The 20,307-nt window shown below is 44.2% G+C and overlaps 1 protein-coding gene across 2 annotated transcripts in view; it reads left to right on the top strand.

Moving 5' to 3' along the window:
• Positions 1 to 20,307, top strand: part of LOC134933696 (aldo-keto reductase family 1 member C1-like) — a 243,009-nt gene that overhangs the window by 19,613 nt on the left and 203,089 nt on the right. For both annotated transcript variants that reach the window (XM_063929078.1, XM_063929077.1), the window contains exons 2-3: positions 12,506 to 12,673; positions 13,806 to 13,922. In XM_063929078.1, coding sequence (XP_063785148.1) covers positions 12,506 to 12,673; positions 13,806 to 13,922 — 285 coding nt within the window. The remainder of the gene's footprint in view (positions 1 to 12,505; positions 12,674 to 13,805; positions 13,923 to 20,307) is intronic.

Here is a 20,307-nt window from a genome sequence, read left to right as displayed (position 1 = left end):
GGAGAAACTTCCCAACATCCATTATGACTCCTTGAGCCCATTCTCCTAAACCAGAGAACCAATTTCGCGGGTTCAACCATGACACCCAACCAGTCAGCTCATTACCCACAGCAGCAAGGGTGAGATTGTGTCTCCTGCGAAATTCCCACTTTAATTGGAGAATGTCATCCATCTTTTGGTCTATGACCTCGACCGGATCCTCGGTACTATTCGTAATATATGTGCAGCATTTCACGCCGTACTGCGTTGCCAGTGTGACACAATATCCACCTGTCACTGCCGTGAGATAATTGAGAACCATTCTATGCTGAACCAGTTCTGTTTTATAAGCTTGAAGCTCCCTTCCGGTATACCTAAAAGTGTCGTCATACATTTCAGTGATATTGTCTAACAAATTTGCGAGCGCAGATATGTATTTATAATTCAACACTCCTCTGGCGGTGCGAGTGATGTCTAACGCGAGTAGAACCTGAATCCCGGTGGATTCATGGATCATGTCAGAGGCCGGATGCTCTGTTCTTTCTATCAGGTGCCGTTTAACTACGTGCTCGTAATGAGTGTGAGTATAAGGAGCTTGGACACTGCGGTGAATATCTTTCATTTTAGTATGTGATACAGTCATTACCTCAGGCAGTACTTTTCCAATATAACACAATCCTTCAGAGTTTGGGGCAAGCCACTTATACGCCTTTCTCCCGCATATGAAATATGCATCATCGGGGAGAACATATGGGACGGAGTAGGACATAACCATATTACACATCTTCCATGTGAAATCTCCTAACCCTAATTCTCCCATCTGTCTAGTACACGTATCAGTTTGTACGATATGTGCACAGTATCCTGGTGATACCTCTCCAACTCTCGTAATCCTACTTCCTAGGGTATACCTATATCGGAAAGATTTTTCTCTACTGGCTATGTGGCGTATAAGCTCTGTATCTGTAGGCATTCTATCTGCTCTATATGAAAAGGTCATGGTTTGGTTACTCCATGACACTTCCCAATTTCCCGGCTTTCGGGGATTGGAAATGTTAAAACATATTAGGGACTTATCCACATGATATTGGTGGAGCTTCAAACTAGGAGGACTGGAGATATTAAACCTCCTGTCCACCGGTCTCCCACCCTTTAGCTCAAGTACCTCCCCTACCGTTAAAGGAAATGGTACTAGTCCTGATTTGCTATGACCTTGAGGTACTTGAGAGCATACCCAACAATCTGTTTGATTTAACACACTACCCACTAAGGAGTGATAGTCACTCAATGGATGCCGGTCCATGTGGATATTAAAACTGGATTGGCATTTCTTGATGCACCCATCCTCAACTACATTGTCACAGAGCCTACAGATACAGTTTTCTTCAGCTAACAATCCTTCACAATTCCTTCTATTGTCAATGCTATCGGATCGTTTTCTGATACTCGCCTTTACTTGTTGGTTAAGTTGTTCTTGGAAAACTACGCCTCCACCTTTGTCATCAGAACCCATTCCAGAACCTCTCTCGACCTCCATGGTACTCTCGCCGGAACAGACTGCTCTGGTCAACATTATGGTCAACAGGAAAATCTGGATCACAGTCTCTTGGGGCAAGTCCATCTTAGAGGAGGAAATGGAGAAAAATGAGAAGGGGGAAAGAAATAATTGAGGGAGATGGGATGGGAAGTGGAGAAAAACAATAAAAGGGAACAGGGAATCGACAACTGCTTTCGATCTTGTGATTTTCAATGCTCGGGTGCCGCCTCAGTCCTCCTGGAACAGACACTCCAGTGATACAACTTCCTCTACCGTCTGTTCCTTATCACGGGACCTCTCTGGATCAGCAACCTTCTTACAATGGGACGAATGAACCCAAGTCTCTCTCTCGGCAACCTTCAATGCTGTAGTGCTAGTCAATAAGACTTGGTATGGTCCTTCCCATCTGTCAATAAGGCAACCTGAGCGTAGAAAATTCCGTATCATTACATAATCCCCAGGTTCAATGTCATGACAATTACTATCTGGTAAATCAGGAATCACCAACTTCAAATTATCATTTTGATTCCTTAGCTGTTTACTCATGTTAATCAAGTATTTTACAGTCACTTCATTGTTACACTTCAAATCATCCTGAGGGTTAATCATAACATGCGGTTGTCGACCAAACAAGATTTCAAAGGGAGACAGATTAAGAGCGGACCTGGGAGTGGTTCTGATGCTGTATAGTACAATGGGTAAAGCTTCTGGCCATGTCAATCCTGTTTCTGCCATAACTTTGCTCAGTTTATTTTTAATAGTGCTGTTCACTCTTTCCACCTTCGCACTCGCCTGTGGACGGTATGGAGTGTGCAGCTTGCTATCAATTCCCATCAACTTACACATTCCTTGAAAGACATCACCTGTAAAATGGGTACCCCTATCACTTTCGATTATTCTAGGGATACCATATCTACATACAAATTCCTGCACAATTTTCTTAGCAGTAAACATAGCGGTATTTGTGGCCGCAGGAAATGCTTCGACCCAATTTGAGAATACATCTATGCAAACAAGTACATATTTCAAATTTCGACAAGGGGGTAATTGTATAAAGTCAATCTGTATTACCTGGAAAGGGCCGCCTGTAGGTGGGATATGAGATGGTTCTGTTGGTATTGCCTTTCCGATATTCTTTCTCAAACAGGTAAGGCATGACATTGCTCTTTTACCTGCATGAGATGAAAATCCTGGGGCGCACCAATATGCTCTTACCAACTTACACATTCCCTCCTTGCCTAGATGAGTCAGTCCGTGTGCTGCCTCAGCTAAACATGGAAGATATGCTCTGGGGGCCACTGGTTTACCCTGTCCATCTGTCCAGAGTCCTGAGGACTCCTGGCCATATCCTTTTGCCTTCCAGACTGCCTTTTCCTGTGTGGAACACAAATTTTGCATCTCACACAACTTCTGTGTGTTGATGGTATTGAATACCATCAATTGTGTGGTGTCTGTCTGTCTGGGGGTACCGGCTGCTAACTTAGCAGCTTCATCTGCTCGGCTGTTACCAAGTGATACTGGGTCCTGGCTATATGTGTGTGCTTTACACTTGATAACAGCCACTCTGTCGGGTTCCTGTATCGCTGTTAGAAGCCTTTTGATGTGAGCTGCATGCGCTATCGGTGTACCAGCGGCCGTCATGAAATTTCTGAGGCGCCATAGGGCTCCGAAATCATGAACTACCCCGAAGGCGTATCTAGAATTGGTGTAGATATTGGCTGACTTGTCCTTAGCCAATTCACATGCTCTGGTTAGGGCGACCAGTTCAGCAACCTGGGCTGAGTGAGGTGGGCCTAGCGGTTCTGCTTCTATGGTGCCTTGGTCATCTACGACTGCGTATCCAGTACACAAGTCTCCCGAGTCTGACTGTCTGTGACAACTACCGTCAGTGTAGAAAGTAAAGTCTACATCTTCTAGTGGGTTGTCACTGATGTCAGGCCTTGCCGTGAAATTTTGGGTCAAATATTCCATACAATCATGTGTGTCATCTTTTGTATTAAATCCTCCTTCCCCACCACTCTCATCCTCCACCCTTTGTGCCTGTCCAGGCACACCTGGGAGATATGTTGCAGGATTTAATGCACTGCATCTCCTTATGGTGATGTTTACGGGGGCCATTAGTGCCAATTCCCATCTTGTAAACCGCGCTGATGAGACGTGTCTGGTTTGGGCAGAATTCAGCAAAGCTGACACTGCATGCGGTGTATGAATTGTGAGGTTGTGTCCTAGCACTACATCTTCGCTTTTCGTTACTAGCAATGCTATCGCAGCAACGCTTCGCAAACATGTGGGGAGGGATCGCGCTACCGTATCTAACTGAGCGCTGTAGTATGCTACCGGCCTGCTGGCATCACCGTGCTTTTGGGTTAGGACGCCTGCCGCGCAACCAGCACTTTCTGTTCCGTACAGCTCAAAGGGTTTCCCATAGTCTGGCATACCTAATGCTGGCGCCTGCGTTAGGCACTGTTTAAGTCTCTCAAATGCCATCTCGGATTCGTCTGTATGTGAAATCCGATCAGGTTTGTTTGATGAAACCATCTCCTGCAAAGGTAACGCTAGAATGGAAAACCCTGGGATCCAGTTACGGCAATACCCACACATTCCTAAAAACGTTCTGATCTGTTGCTGAGTTTGTGGCAGAGTCATGTCTCTAATTGCTTGAATTCTATCAGCGGTCAGGTGTCTCAGTCCTTGTGTCAGACAGTGTCCCAAGTATTTTACTTTAGTTTGGCATAATTGCAACTTGTCTTTGGAAACCTTGTGTCCTGTGTCTGAAAGATGAAACAGGAGCTGTTTCGTATCCTTCAGGGACGCTTCCAATGAATCTGAACACAGTAGTAAATCATCCACATACTGTATCAATACTGATCCACTCTCTGGTTGGAAAGACTGTAAACAATCATGCAAAGCCTGGGAAAATATACTTGGACTATCTATGAAACCTTGTGGTAATCGAGTCCATGTGTATTGGACTCCTCTGTATGTAAATGCAGGGGTACCGAAAAGAAAGTGGAGCAGAGGTCAATAACAGTGAAAAATTTCGCAGTGGGAGGGATCTGCATAAGGATGACAGCTGGATTTGGCACTACGGGGAACTGACTCTCAACTATTTTGTTAATCCCCCTTAGATCCTGCACTAGCCTGTAACCCCTCCCCCCACTATTTTTCACAGGGAAGATGGGACTATTGGCAGTGCTGGATGTTCTTACCAAAATGCCCTGTTGTAGCAAGCGCTCTATTACTGGGTAAACTCCTAACTCCACCTCTGGCTTCAGAGGGTATTGTGGGATTTTTGGAGCTATCCTACCATCTTTTACTTGCACAACTACTGGAGCTACGTTTGCCATTAATCCAGTGTCTTGTCCATCTTTAGTCCACAGTGACTCTGGTATTTGGGATGTCATTTCTTCTACCTGGGATGGATTCCTATTTAACATAACAGTGTGGGACATTAATTTTGATGGGGAGTCTAACATGTCTCGTACTTCCTGAGCGTGATTCTCAGGTATGTCTAAGAATACACCCTCAGGAGTACAATAAATGACGCACCCCATTTTACACAATAAATCTCTTCCCAGGAGATTAGTCGGTGCAAAAGGAATGCTTGGTATGCAAAGGCCCTACTGTAATCTCGGCTGGTTTGCTAACAGGGTAGTGCTGGACTACTCCCGTTACTCCCATGGCTGGAATTGTCTTACCAGTGGTTCTCATGCCCACTGTCGAATTTATCACTGATTTGGCCGCCCCCGTATCTACAAGAAAGTTTAATGATTTACCAGCTACATTAATTGCAATTTCAGGTTCACTTCCAAGACTTGCAATCATTTTTACTGGCTGCAGATTACAGGTGTGGCCACACCCCTATTGGGTATGGTGACCTCCCTGAATCCCGCTGGCAGCGACTACTTGAGAGGGAGTTAACTGGGAACTACCAGAGGCTTGCCAGTCTCTGTTCGGGGGGTATCTTTTTGTTTCCCCTGCATGTGGCTCATAACTCCGTTTCTGCGGACCCTGATCCCAATGTCGTGCGTCGTGTCGTTGTCTAGGGGGTTGATAAGACTTTTGTGTATTTCTCGATTTACAGTCTCGTGCAAAGTGTCCCTCTCTATGACAGGAATAACAGGTTACCACATTTGACTTACCCACAGGGTTTGGTGATCTATACAAAGGCTGCCTTGTGGTCAGGGCCTGTATACTTACGGCCATTAACTTATCACTTTGTGACTCCCTGTGTCTGGTGATATTCCGATCGTGATCAACAGCTGCCTCTCTCAAAGTAGCCACCGACAGACCTCACCGAAATGGTTGCGTGGTCTGTACCCTTGTCTTTAATGCTTCTTTTAAACCATCCATTAGCACAGATACTGCTACTTCTCTATGATTTATGTTGGTTTTAATGTCCTCTATGCCTGTGTATTTAGCCATATCTAGTAATGCCCTGTGAAAATATTCTGCAGCTGTTTCTGACTCCTTTTGTTTAATGGAGAAAATTTTGTTCCACTTAACTACAGCTGGAAAATACTCTTTTAACTGTAAATTTATTCTTTTTACATTGTCTTGATTGTACACATCTGAAAGGGGTACATCATGGTCTAATCCACAGTCAGCTAAAAATTGAGCTGAGTCGACATTGGAGGGTAAACATGCCCTCAGCAATATCTGCCAGTCTTTGTTATTGGGCTCTACAGTGTTCCCTAGGTCTCTGATGTATTTCTGGCTAGCAACTAGATCTTTCCTAGGATCAGGGAATTCAGACACTATGGTTCTTAATTCCATTCGGGAAAACGGGCTGTACATGGCAATGTTTCTGATAGGAGTGACTCCTGTGGTGTCCGTTTTCCCATTGGGAACTGCGATTACCCTAACGGGAGCAAGTTTAATAACATCATTCTGATTAGATTCTACAGCCTGCGGTGAAATGGTTTCAGCATAGTGTAAGGTGCCGTACTTACCCGTTGATACGACCTCACCTGTCCCTCCGCTAGGGGCCTTTGTTACTAATCTTAAGGGTTGGGCCGTGCCTACTGTTGTCTCTGATATGGTGGCTGCTAGAGAGAGCGCCGATATTGTTGATGCTTCGTCCTCTTGATCACACTCCTGGGGAAAGTTTAGAACAGGGTACAACTTGCACGGGTTAATACTTGCATTAGTTAACTTATTAACATTATCCTTAACATTTATACAGTTGCTAAGTGCCTGTTTGTTACCCCCTGATGCGTCATTCTCCGCAACCAATTTCTCTCCTGATATATATGGTGGCGGCGGTGCCGTGGCTATCAGTTTCCTGATAGGGTTAGATCCCGCCGCCTGAGCCAATCCTCTCTGTATTTCACCCTCCTGTTGCCATAACTGCAAATAATCATAATGTTTGATCCGTCTCTTTGTTGATTTAATGAGACATATCCTTCTCCTTAGATTTAGTAACACATCTGGGCTAAAGCTGCCTACTCTTGGGAATTTCTCCCCGTCATGTACAGTCATTCTTTCCCATTCATCACATAAAACCTCTGTGTGTGAACCGTATTTTTCACACATTACATACCTTGCCGACCCGATTGGTCGGTTTACTGAATCAACCGGAACCGAGGTTGATCGCCCCCTACCTGAACAACTGGCCCCCATAACTTGCAGGTGTTGCTTTAGCTTCAGCAAACCCTTACAAAAACCAAGATGTTCAGGATAGGCTGACGGTGGCGGTTTACCGAGTACCCCACTCACTCGCCCACGCCGACCAATACGACCTACACACTGCCCTAGTGCTGGCGTACTCGACCCAGGGCCCCTATGAACCTTTGTTTACTGGAACATGTGAGTGTGATCCGCAGAGCATTAACCCTTTCCAGTAACTGTTGGTTGTTGGATAATTCCTGAGTGACCAGCGAACTTCCCTTTAGAAAATAAAAAATTACACAAATCACGTCAGAATGTACAAATAGCGTTTATGATCCCTTTTCGTACGCAAATGGTACTGGGTCAAATTACTAACTAATGCACACAATTACGTGCGGAACAATCAGTCTGCACATAAGCAACTAATCTTATGTGCGGAGCGACCAGTGGAATCGAAAATTGCGGCTGCGAATTCCTTCAGCATGAGCTTTAATGGCCTATATGGGTTCTGCACCAACCCCCTGGGTTGTGCTCTTTTCTCTATTTATAGCGGACTTCCTTGTCTGCTGTACCTTGGACCTCCTGGTCTGTTCTGGACCTCCTGGTATGTGCTACAGTATGACCTCCTGGTCTGCTATACTCTAATGCTCAGATTTTTATGTTTAACAAGGGATGCCTCCCTAGCCACCATGCACGTCACTTACATGTATGTACCTCGCGAGAACTCGACTTCTTGTGGTTCAACCTCAAAAAAAAAATTGTAGAAACTTATATATGCAAACACTCACTCACCACGTGTACACTTTACTTTTGTTTCTATTTCTATTTCTGCGCAGAAATTTCTTTCCTTTAGTCCAGATGAGTCGTAAATTTAGAGAAGGATCTATTAAATTAAATTTCAGACACTAAAATTGACTTGCGCTATTTATCGCGTTGCCACCTTTTCGGCTGAAAAAAATAACACTATCGTGTGATTTGTTACGTGGGCGTACCCAGACGCTCCGTTGCGTAATATACGCTGCGTGCGTCGGCCTTTGGGTTGCGTGCGCGAGTCTCAGTCTTTTGTTAGAGACACGTGTACGCAAGGCAGGTATCCACCGTAACACAATTAACACGTTTATCAATGTAGGTGATCCTCGATCATCCACCGAGCACCACACAAGTCTCTCCTTGTATCTTAGGCAAAGCTGTGTGCGTGCTTTACAAATTACCCCTTAAATGTATTACCTTTACTTTTTTAACTACTGATAGCAACAAATCTTTCTTAGCCCGTTAACAATTGTGAAATGGCAAACAGGAGAGTGATATGAAAATACACGAATGAAAAGAAATGCAGATATATGCGTGCGTGCGTACGCAAGACAGAAATAAACAGTTTTAAAAGACACTAGCGTGTTGTTCTTACCTCCAGACAGCACTACGAGGAATATGACCTCCCGCCCTTTGCTGATGGATAATGTCTGCTGAAATTACCTAGTGCAGATATGTGAAGGACGGACGAGCCGCCAATTGTTAAAGCTGTTTATTTATCTTACTTAAAACCCTTTAAGAGGTCTAAGAACACTGTACGCTATTGACGTATGGAATACCGTAAGGGTACGCACGTTGCGTAGCAATCGCTTAGCCGTAGTCGAGACGCTCAAGCGTCACGTTCGCTCACGGCCAAGAGATCACAGGCAGGCACGCTATTGGCTGCCGACTAACGTAATGGTTCGCTATTAGCGTAGCGGACGCTCGGGACCACGAGGAGATCACCAGCGGCGCAGACGCTCACAATGTTAAACCTTTATAACTGTACCATAAACAATGTACTTATACTGTAAATCCCTGTGTAGTGATAAGATGAGAATGCAACACTGTGTAAGCGGGTTTACACTAAAGCTGTTTGAGCGATAGAGACGCTCCTATTACCCACTGCAATATAATGAACACACAATACCGGTCTAAGGGTCTAACGCCTTTTAAGGAAATGAATGAACGTTCAAAAAGAATAATACAATACAAGTCATACACTACCAATATAACATAGACTACCTAACCAGATAACTACACATGAAATACAATATTAGTACAATAACTATATAAGAGAAACGAGAGAAAAAGAGAAGAGAGAGAGAGAGAGAGATATGGCTCACAATAACAAGAAAGACAATATGATTGCGGAGAGAACTTACGCTCAAGGGAAACAATCGCATGCGCCTCTGGATATCCAGCTCCTGATTATCAGCAATGAGAACCGTTGAAGAGAATAGAGAGCTGGCCCAGGTCGGCTTGTCCTTTTATACCCTACACATAATACAGTACAATGGTCCTATGTTCTTATTGTTCATTGGACACAGGAATTCCTCTTCGCATTATAACAAAAGGTCATAGGTTGATTCATACAGGTGGGCTGTGACTATTTCCAACTGCTCAGGTGGGTGGGAAACTAGGTTTCCCGCCGCATGGATAATAAAGTGCAAATATAGTAAAAGTCCATAAACTTCTTATGTCCATAACTATTCGCACGAGCGAGTTATCCGCTTCAAACCAACACCGGAATATTGCTAATTAAATACTCTTCCGATGGATACTAAACACCACTGTATAACCCTTGTCTGACCCTTCGTATCAAACAAAGAGGGATCTCTTTGTCCATGAACATGCTACATTAACTAAACTTTCAGATTCTATCAAAGGGACCATAATCTACAAAATACATTATATGGTGAAAATATGTAACGATTGAGTCGCACGCTAGGCGCACATAAACTCTACCGTAAATGCGCATACCGTGCGCCTGCGGGTGCACGTAACGGCGGGTATGCGCACGTACGGGAGAGCGCACGCATGCGCAGCGAGGACACATATGAGGTGCAAATATGGCAGTGTGCATCATGATATTTTTCTGACTTTGACAGGTGGAAGCATTTGCCATCATATGATGGTTTGCTTTCGATGTCCATCCCTAACTCCTACTATATATACTACAATGCAGCACAGATATGGAGCGTTTTTCAGGCAGAGAACGTATAATACTGGTGGTCACTGGTCACTGGTCAGGAAAACTCTGCACTGTCCTCCTCCTATATAATACTGCTGGTCCCCAGTCCCCACAATAAAGCAGTGTGAGCACAGATATATGCAGAACACTGAGCACGGATATGGAGCGTTTTTCAGGCAGACAACGTATAATACTGGTGGTCACTGGTCAGCAAAACTCTGCACTGTACTCCTCCTATATTATACTGGTGGTCCCCAGTCCCCACAATAAAGCAGTGTGAGCACAGATATATGCAGCACACTGAGCACAGATATGGAGCGTTTTTCAAGCAGAGAACGTATAATCATACTTGCCGACATTCTGGCTGCTTTCTGCGGGAGAGAGCAGCCAGGTCGGCTCAGCAAGGGGGCAGGGGAGGACTGTGACGTGGGGAGGAGGTAGACTGGAGGCGGAGCAGGGGTGGGACGGGGGCGGAGTTTCAGTGGGGCGGAGTTTCAGTGGCACATCCTTTAAGCCACGCCCCCGCTCTGTAATGCCGCGATCCCCGGCATTACACTGCAGGGGGCGTGGCTATGGTGACGCGATTCAGCAAGAATCGCGTCATCAACTGCCCGGACCGCCCACTTTACACACTAAGTGGGCGGACGGGCAGGGGGACCCCTGATTCCGGGAGAATTGCCTGCTCTTCCGGGGGGTCGGGAGGGTCACCCGATTTTCGGGAGCCTCCCGGCCATTCCGGGAGAGTAGGCAAGTATGCGTATAATACTGGTGGTCACTGGTCAGCAAAACTCTGCACTGTACTCCTCCTATATAATACTGGTGGTCCCCAGTCCCCACAATAAAGCAATTAGCACACTGAGCACAGATATGGAGCGTTTTTCAGGCAGAGAACGTATAATACTGGTGGTCACTGGTCACTGGTCAGCAAAACTCTGCACTGTCCTCCTACTATATAATACTGCTGGTCCCCAGTCCCCACAATAAAGCAATTAGCACAATGAGCACAGATATTTGCAGCACACTGAGCACAGATATTTGCAGCACACTGAGCACAGTCAGATATGGAGCATTTTTCAGGCAGAGAACGTAGATATTTGCACTTGCAGCACACTGAGCACAGATATTTGCAGCACACTGAGCACAGATATTTGCAGCACACTGAGCACAGATATTTACAGCACACTGAGCACAGATATTTGCAGCACAATTTGCAGCCCACTGAACATAGAAACTGAGAGGACGCCAGCCACGTCCTCTCACGATCGTCTCCAATGCACGAGTTAAAAATGGCGGCGACGCGTGGCTTTATATAGAATCCGAATCTCGCGAGAATCCGACCGCGGGATGATGACATTCGGGCGCGCTCGGGTTAACCGAGCAAGGCGGAAGGATCCGAGCATGCCTCGGAACCGTGTAAAATGGGTGAAGTTCGGGGGGGGTCGGATTCCGAGGATCCGAACCCGCTCATCACTAACATATATATATAAAACCTAGGGTAATAATGCATATCTCGGAGCAGATAAGGCCAATCGTAAATCAGCATTGCAAAATCAGACTCTGTTACTTCCCGTATCTCCGCATAATCATACACTTGTAAATTAAGATGTTCTGATCTGGAGTTTCAAAGGCGCCAATTAAACAACAAATGTACAAAACTTTTGGAGACCCAAGAATGCTTCAAAAGGGTTGGTATCGGGAGATGGGCATTTGGGATCCCTGAGGTCACCATACCGACCCCAGGATCCCGGCCTCCAGATTACTGGCGGGGGGGAGGGGGGGGGGGGGGAGGTTGGCGACCGCTGGTCACATGATTACATCCCCTTAAAAACATGTGAGCGCTTTCATACCCTCCAGCTGCACCTTTTTGCCAGGTACAGTACCTTTTTTTAATGGTCTGTACCGATTTTTTACTCTCCAAATTCCCATTAAAAGTATGACACTGTGGTCCTCCTGTATTAAAAAGACGCCTTCCGGTTGGTCCGAAAATATCGGACGTTTTCTAGTCTAAATACCACAACTGCTCGGATCTGATAGGCAGAAGCCGGGAAATAAATGCACGCCATTACATTGGCTGAGTTCCGGGAAATAGATGAACATTTGTACTGCCTGATGTGGCGTGATATTTTTCCAGGCGGCATTATCGATGTCATATACTGTAGACCTCATCCACGTCTGGTGAATTATTGTTTAGAACCACTGGACTGGTGAATTATACAGTAAGTGTTCAGTGTTTCAGGACAAATAATCTACTAAACAGTCACATAACCCTGATCAATAAAATGTCATTCAAATAAGATCAATTGCGCGGCGCTATCTATATATCCTGCAAATATTCAGTATTCATTTCTTTGTTGATTTTTTTTTTTTGCCTTTTAATTGTTTTTTTTTCTATTTAGGTCCCTAAAAGTGTTGGAGAAGAAGCTACCAAGATCGCCATTGATATTGGCTATCGGCACATTGATTGCGCTTATGTCTATCGCAATGAGGTTCAGATTGGGAACGCCATTCGGGCAAAGATTGATGACGGCACAGTCAGGAGAGAAGACATATTCTATACGGGGAAGGTATGCCATGCAAATAATCTTCCCTCAATGTCCATTGTTACTCAATTAAATGGGAAATTGACCCCCACAAAAATATAACAGATCCTAGTAACCAAGTAACCAGGATGCATTCGGTAGTCAAGATGGCGGTGGTCATGTGACCGACACCGGAATCCTGACACCACTCAGGAGATCAGCGCTGGAACACTGACAAGGTATTGGGTACGGGTTAGGGCCGTGGGGGAAGGGAGTTAGGGTAAGGCCCTTTGGGGGGTTAGGGTTAGGCCCTAGGCGGGTGGTTAGCCATAGCCGTCACCCCCTGATGGTTAGTCGTAGCCGACACCCCCAAAAGGTTAGCCATAGCCGCCACCTCTGGAGGGTTAGGGTAGGGGACGGGGTAGATCACTTACCCTATCCGGTGTCGGGATCATCAGTGTCGGGATGCAGTTGTCGTTCATGTGACCGCCGGCAACCCGCCTCTGGGATCACATACCGAACCCGTAACCGATAACTGATGCTAGCGTATGGTCTATCAGCCTTTATCATAATGACAGCGGAACTTCACATTCATATTGGCTTTGACTATTTCTACAAACGTCATTGGGAGTAATTCAGACCTGACCGCTAGGCTGCATTTTCGTACAGCGGGCGATCAGGTCTAAACTGCGCATGCATATGCACCACAATGCGCAGGCCCATAGCACGGGGACAAAGCGGATCGCCGCTCAGCGGTGGGTTTGTGCGAAGAATCCATTCGCGCGGGCGAATGCAAGGAGATTGACAGGAAGAAGGCATTTGTGGGTGGCAACTGACCGTTTTCAGGGAGCGGTTGGAAAAACGCAGGCGTGCTTAAGCGTTTGCAGGGCGGGTGTCTGACGTCCATTCCGGTCCCGGACAGGCTGATGTGATCGCAGCGGGTGAGTAAGTCCTGGGCTGCGCAGAGACTGCACAAGATCTGTTTGTACAGCTCTGCTACACATGTGATCGCACACTTGCACAGCTAAAATACACTCCCCTATGGGCGGCGACTATCTGATCGCAGCAGTGCAAAAATCGCCTGCTAGCGAACAGGTCTGAATTAGGCCCAGTGTCTGAGAATACAGAGAATCTTCTACCTGTACTTACACAGAATTGTGTCACCTGTGTTTTCCAGCTTTGGTGCATGTTCTTCTCTCCTGAGCTTGTCCGGAAAGGTCTGGAAAAGTCTCTAAGCGACCTGCAGCTGGAGTACCTGGATCTGTTTATAATGCACTGGCCGTTCTCTATCAAGGTATGCCATGCAGTATATACACACACAGTAGTGTCCAGGCACCTGCGGCATTGGCAGATTTGCGCACAGTCCCTGCGTACACAATCGCAGCTGAGGCAGCATTCCTATACATGTCTGAATCATGCCCCTGGTGCGTACATGTTCCCACTACAAAAGCTGGATGTATTTGTCTGTTCCACGGCAGCTGACAGCGTGTACGTGCAATGGCGACCTGGCGTGCGCTCCCGGATCCCACATGTGCCTTTACTAACATTGTTTGCTGACACTATTTATGTTCTGCCTTTTATTAAAGTGAGTTTATGTTCAAAGACGGTCACATGGGTTTTTATTTTTATGTTTTATTATAAACATTAAATCATCTTTGTGCTGATTTTGATTGTCAGCGCTGCTTTTCTACATTCTTCCGTATTTCCTTTGATATTCTGTGGTCCGGCAGCCTGCTACGCAGCTGTAGAATATCTGCCCCCTTCTGCGCCAAGAGATTTTAATTTATTTCTCAGTTCTGATGAACCGCAGACAGATTTATGGTAATACCAGACAATCCCTTTTTTTTTGTTTATTATTGATATTATTTTGAAAAATATCTACATTTTCAGAAGACAGTATTTTTCCCAGTGTGATGTCCACAATGAAGGGAAAATAAAACAGGTTGCTTAAATGTGCTGTACAAAACCACAAGTGTGATATTACACATAACCAATCAGATGCTATCTTAAGTCATCATACCAGAATAAGTTAAATCACAGGTTCTCAAACTCGGTCCTCAGGACCCCACACGGTTCATGTTTTGCAGGTCACCTGTAGATTTTTAAAATGTGACAGTTGGTGATACACAGTGCAGTTGCTGGGTGACATGAAAAACGTGAACCGTGTGGGGTCCTGAGGACCGAGTTTGAGAACCACTGAGTTAAATCAAAGGTGACGTCTGATTGGAAGAAATGTATAATAGCACCGGGATGTTGTTTTGTAAAGTGGCGCTCCCAGATGATGGGGGAAATGTAATAGGGTGCGAGAATCAGAATGTGAGAGATTTTGGGAAATTCTCCTCTTTTTTTAAAGTGGCAATCATTCACATTGCAAAACCAGGTTGATTTTGCATGTGAATGATTGCCACTTTAAAAAAATTAGAATTTTCCCAAAATCTCTCACATTCTGATTCTCGCACCCTATTACATTCCCCCTGATGTTTCTCTTATCCACTATCTATAACATGACTGCTGTTTGAGGGAGGGGTCTGGATGAGGACAATCAGAAAAAAGATAAAGTGGACGGAGATAAAGTACCAGCCAATCAGCTCCTAACTGCCATGTTACAGGCTGGGTTTGAAAATTGACAGTTAGGAGCTGGTTGGCTGGCACTATGGGGGACATGTACTAAGCAGTGATAAAAGTGGAGAAGTGAGCCAGTGGAGAAGTTGCTCATGGCAACCAATCAGCTGCTCCGTACAATTGTATAATATGCAAATTATAAATGTTAAGTCAATGCTGATTGGTTGCCACGGGCAACTTCTTCGCTGGCTCACTTCTTCACTTTTAACACTGCTTAGTACATGTCCCTTTATCTCCGTCCACTTTATCTCTCTCCATGGCTTAGTACATACAGTAGACCCCACAATCTTTGTGGAGGCAGCCTTTTTTCTTGGCCCGGGGCTGTGACAAGAACCATGGGCTTCCGAGAAGCATGCCCATGGGAGAACTTACCACACTCTCTGGGCGCCAGAGGCGTAACTAGGGTTTCTGGAGCCCAGGGCAAGATGGAAAATGGCGCCCCCCCCCCCCCCCCACACACACACCTTTAAAAAAAAAAAAAACTACTAAAAGAAGCATGTGCGCGCGCCGAAGGCGCGTACGCCAAAAATGGGCGTGGTCACACTCAAGGGGTGTGGCTACGCTCCATAAGGGGTGTGGCCACTGAAAATGGCCCACAGTGCCAGTTACATTGCCCCACAGTGCCAGATACATGCCCCACAGTGCCAGATACATGCCCCACAGTGCCAGATACATGCCCCACTGTAAAAGACTAAAAGAGAAAAAACCGAAGACTGCTTCTACAGCGCCTCAATTGCAGGAGGCTAATAATCAAATTACCCTGATACATGCGCGGCTGAAAAACACTATGTGGGTGTTTGGTTGGAGAATATAGAAACAGACAAAATCAGCTGCGCAAAGTATCAGGGAAAGGACAGTACAATTTTAGGAGAACCGATGTATGTATATAAATTGATTTATTAATGAAAAAGCATAAAATAGCAGTAAAAGATGACATTAAATTGTTGGATATAAAAAGGCACACCTTGACTCAGTTTATCCGTTTAAACAGACACCAAATTGTGTCGGTTCTCTATATAGAAGTCCACAAAAGGAAATAAAGTCCAGCTGTTTGTTGGAAAGCAATAGATGGTAGTAGCCGTAAGGTTAATATTGGAAGTGAATGATCAGTGCAGTAGACATCCCATAATAATAAATTGGGGGAGTGATCCAGTGTTATTTATTGTTCAATTACCTCTCCTTAGGTGGGCTGGTCCAAAGCCGAGCGTCCTCGGCGATGTGTCCTGCAATGCCCACTGTGCGAATGCCGCAGGGGAGAGGGAGCCGTGGATTCACTGTAAAGTATAAGCCGTGTGCTGGTTTATCCGGCTGACGGGGAGCCGTATGTTGATACGGGCGGCTCGAGAATTCAGATCCGCGGCTATTCTGGGATCTCTGTGGAGATGAAGGACGGCTTGCGGGGAGAACAAACCCGCTGATGCTTTCAAATCGGATACCTCGGCAGGTGTGCAGACAGGAGGCGTGGCCTAACTAATTTCGTCACGTGACCCGTGACTTTCTCAAAGGAATATACCAGCCTCAATCTGGATCCACTTTTAAAGCAGGATAATTAGTTAATTATGTACAGGTGTGAACATTCATTGGATTGCTCCTAGCTGATTACATACATCGGTTCTCAAGGGATACAAAGCTGATACAAATATCCAGCTGTGCTGAATTATAATCCCAACACTTTAAAAGTACTAAAAATGTGTCTACATTAATTCAATATAATATAAAAACGCTCAGAAAATTAATAAACTTAATAATAATAAAACATAATAAGTAATGATAAATAAATAAAATAAAACAACAAAGAATGAAGCCAAGGGGCGCAAAGTAAAAATAATATTGGTAATAATAATATTTTAACCAAGGGGTCTAAAATTATATTAATTATATTAATAGAACTATATAATAATATATGCAAATATGTGTTATGCAAATACAGATGGAAAATATATAATAAAAGAATGACAATAAAAAATAATAAACATTGCTCAAAATATTGGTCACAGTTAGAATCGAACCAGGATAACTTAAATTTACCAAGGCATAGGATAATACCACTATGCCATAGAGGCTGGGACAGAGGATTATCAACATTTGAAACATTTAAAGAATATTATGATAGCATGTTTATAAAGGGGTCATAGGTTATAATAGACCTCCCAAAGTTAAACAATAGCGTTAGCGCGGACATAGAGAACGAATGATAATAAAAATAAAAATAATAACATAATAATATGAAGTAAACAATGATCAAAATATTAATTGAGGCTGGTATATTCCTTTGAGAAAGTCACGGGTCACGTGACGAAACTAGTTAGGCCACGCCTCCTGTCTGCACACCTGCCGAGGTATCCGATTTGAAAGCATCAGCGGGTTTGTTCTCCCCGCAAGCCGTCCTTCATCTCCACAGAGATCCCAGAATAGCCGCGGATCTGAATTCTCGAGCCGCCCGTATCAACATACGGCTCCCCGTCAGCCGGATAAACCAGCACACGGCTTATACTTTACAGTGAATCCACGGCTCCCTCTCCCCTGCGGCATTCGCACAGTGGGCATTGCAGGACACATCGCCGAGGACGCTCGGCTTTGGACCAGCCCACCTAAGGAGAGGTAATTGAACAATAAATAACACTGGATCATTCCCTCAATTTATTATTATGGGATGTCTACTGCACTGATCATTCACTTCCAATATTAACCTTACGGCTACTACCATCTATTGCTTTCCAACAAACAGCTGGACTTTATTTCCTTTTGTGGACTTCTATATAGAGAACCGACACAATTTGGTGTCTGTTTAAACGGATAAACTTAGTCAAGGTGTGCCTTTTTATATCCAACAATTTAATGTCATCTTTTACTGCTATTTTATGCTTTTTCATTAATAAATCAATTTATATACATACATCGGTTCTCCTAAAATTGTACTGTCCTTTCCCTGATACTTTGCGCAGCTGATTTTGTCTGTTTCTATATTCTCCAACCAAACACCCACATAGTGTTTTTCAGCCGCGCATGTATCAGGGTAATTTGATTATTAGCCTCCTGCAATTGAGGCGCTGTAGAAGCAGTCTTCGGTTTTTTCTCTTTTAGTCTTTTTTTGTGTATATCTGCTTAGCTGCCTGTTATCCCTCATTCTTTATAATTCATTTTTATACATTTTCTTCCTAAATATGGTTGATTTGACTTGTTTATCAGAATGTGCCAAGAGGCGTTTACTTTATGAGGCCAGCTTCAATGAAGATTCTGGGACCAATTTTTTACCTCCCACTCAAAATGACCATGAGAAAGAATTTAATTCTTTGTTTTATAAATTAGAGGACCTTATGAAAGCAGAGACCCGCCATTGGTGGGATATGGTCACTCTACAGAAATACATTAAGACCAAAAAAATCCCTAGGGGTCTCAGAATCTTCAAGACGCTGTCCTTTGTTGATGATCCCCAACTAAAGGAAAAATGGGATTCCCTGCTAGACAATTGTTCTTTTTCACTTATGGAATTACTTGTGAATTACCGTAAGGAAAAAACTATGCTATTAGAACAGGAAATCGAGTCCACTAGGAAATTACTTAATTCTTTTTCTAATCATCCACAATTCCAGTTTAATGATCATAAACTAAATCGTAAATTAGAACAATATGAGAAAGAGGTTATTGAGGGAAAAAATAAGAAGTTTAGTAGAGACACTGATGACTATAATCAGAATAGAGTCCGCAGCTTTAATAAGGGCTCTAATCCCCTCAATAGAGGAAGATCCCGTAGTACTTCCAATTGGAGACACACCAGAACCTCCTCTCAATCTAAGAGACCTGATAGGGCTGATTTTAAACATCAGCATAATAAGAATTTACAATCTGCCCATACATATACTAATCGCAGTGATCTTTATCCCTCACAGAGTATTCCTCTAACTGAACCCTCTGTACGACCAAAAATACCTACACAGAGGAATATCCACACAGTAGATACATTACAAATTGTTAATACTCCTAATACCACGCATTTTTTGGAGAAGGATCAGAGGTTTCACAAACCGAGACCTCCATATCACACCCAAAATCGCTACGAACAACTCAGGATAGACTCCCCAAAGAGAGCGAGAGAAGAAAACACAGAGGATGCAGAGGAGGGCGCAAATTACAGGGAAAAAAAACGAGATCTGAGAACTTAAAACAAACCCAAGTTTTCAATCTATCTTCTGTAAAAATTGGGAAATCTGAAACCTCACTACTGACCAAAGGTCTCAAATTTGCTCCCCCAAAACCCCCTGCCTTCTTCAAATTATTTGTAGAATTAAATACCTATGTTCGCACTTTGGCGCGCAAAAGGTATTTTGCCACGAAAAAATTGGCCCAACGAAAAATTGAGGGCACACCTATTGTTCTGGATGATTATGATAGAATAGGTTTGGATATGTTGGAATCTCTACTTTCGGAAAGTGATTCATCCAACCAAACTGTACAGGTTTACAACCATGAACGTTCTGGTGATCGTGGGTTGATGTTTAGAAATAAGTCCCAATTTTTTCCTCAACACCATAGGAGCCCTCCCATTGAGATTTTTTATAAAAAGACGTTAGATGATATGAATAAATTGTGCTTGAAAGCCCATAAGAAATTTAGATTCAGGCAGAATGTATCTGTCCAAGAGAGGATGGCCCTTCAGAGATTGACTAATGACCCCTCCCTTGTCATCAAGCCTGCGGACAAGGGAGGGGCCATTGTCATTCAGGACACTGATGATTATTTAGTTGAGGCTTTTAGACAGCTGAACGACACCAGTGTCTATACAAAGTTGTCCTCAAACCCCTCACTGGATTTCCATAAGGCCTTGACTCTATTAGTACAAGCAGCAGCTGTCAAAGGCACTATAACGAGGGAAGAATCTAGATATCTGATACCTGCTCACCCTATCACTCCTACATATTATCACCTTCCTAAGATTCATAAATCACTCACTGCACCCCCTGGGAGACCTATTATTTCTGGTGTAGGGTCCCTCACTTCTAATTTATCACATTTTGTTGATTATTTTTTACAGCCGCTTGCCTCATCTCTTCAATCAC

The sequence above is a fragment of the Pseudophryne corroboree genome, chromosome 6 (genome assembly GCF_028390025.1).
Source record: "Pseudophryne corroboree isolate aPseCor3 chromosome 6, aPseCor3.hap2, whole genome shotgun sequence".
NCBI classification, from domain to species: Eukaryota; Metazoa; Chordata; class Amphibia; order Anura; family Myobatrachidae; genus Pseudophryne; species Pseudophryne corroboree.
This window is presented reverse-complemented; position numbering and strand designations above follow the sequence as displayed.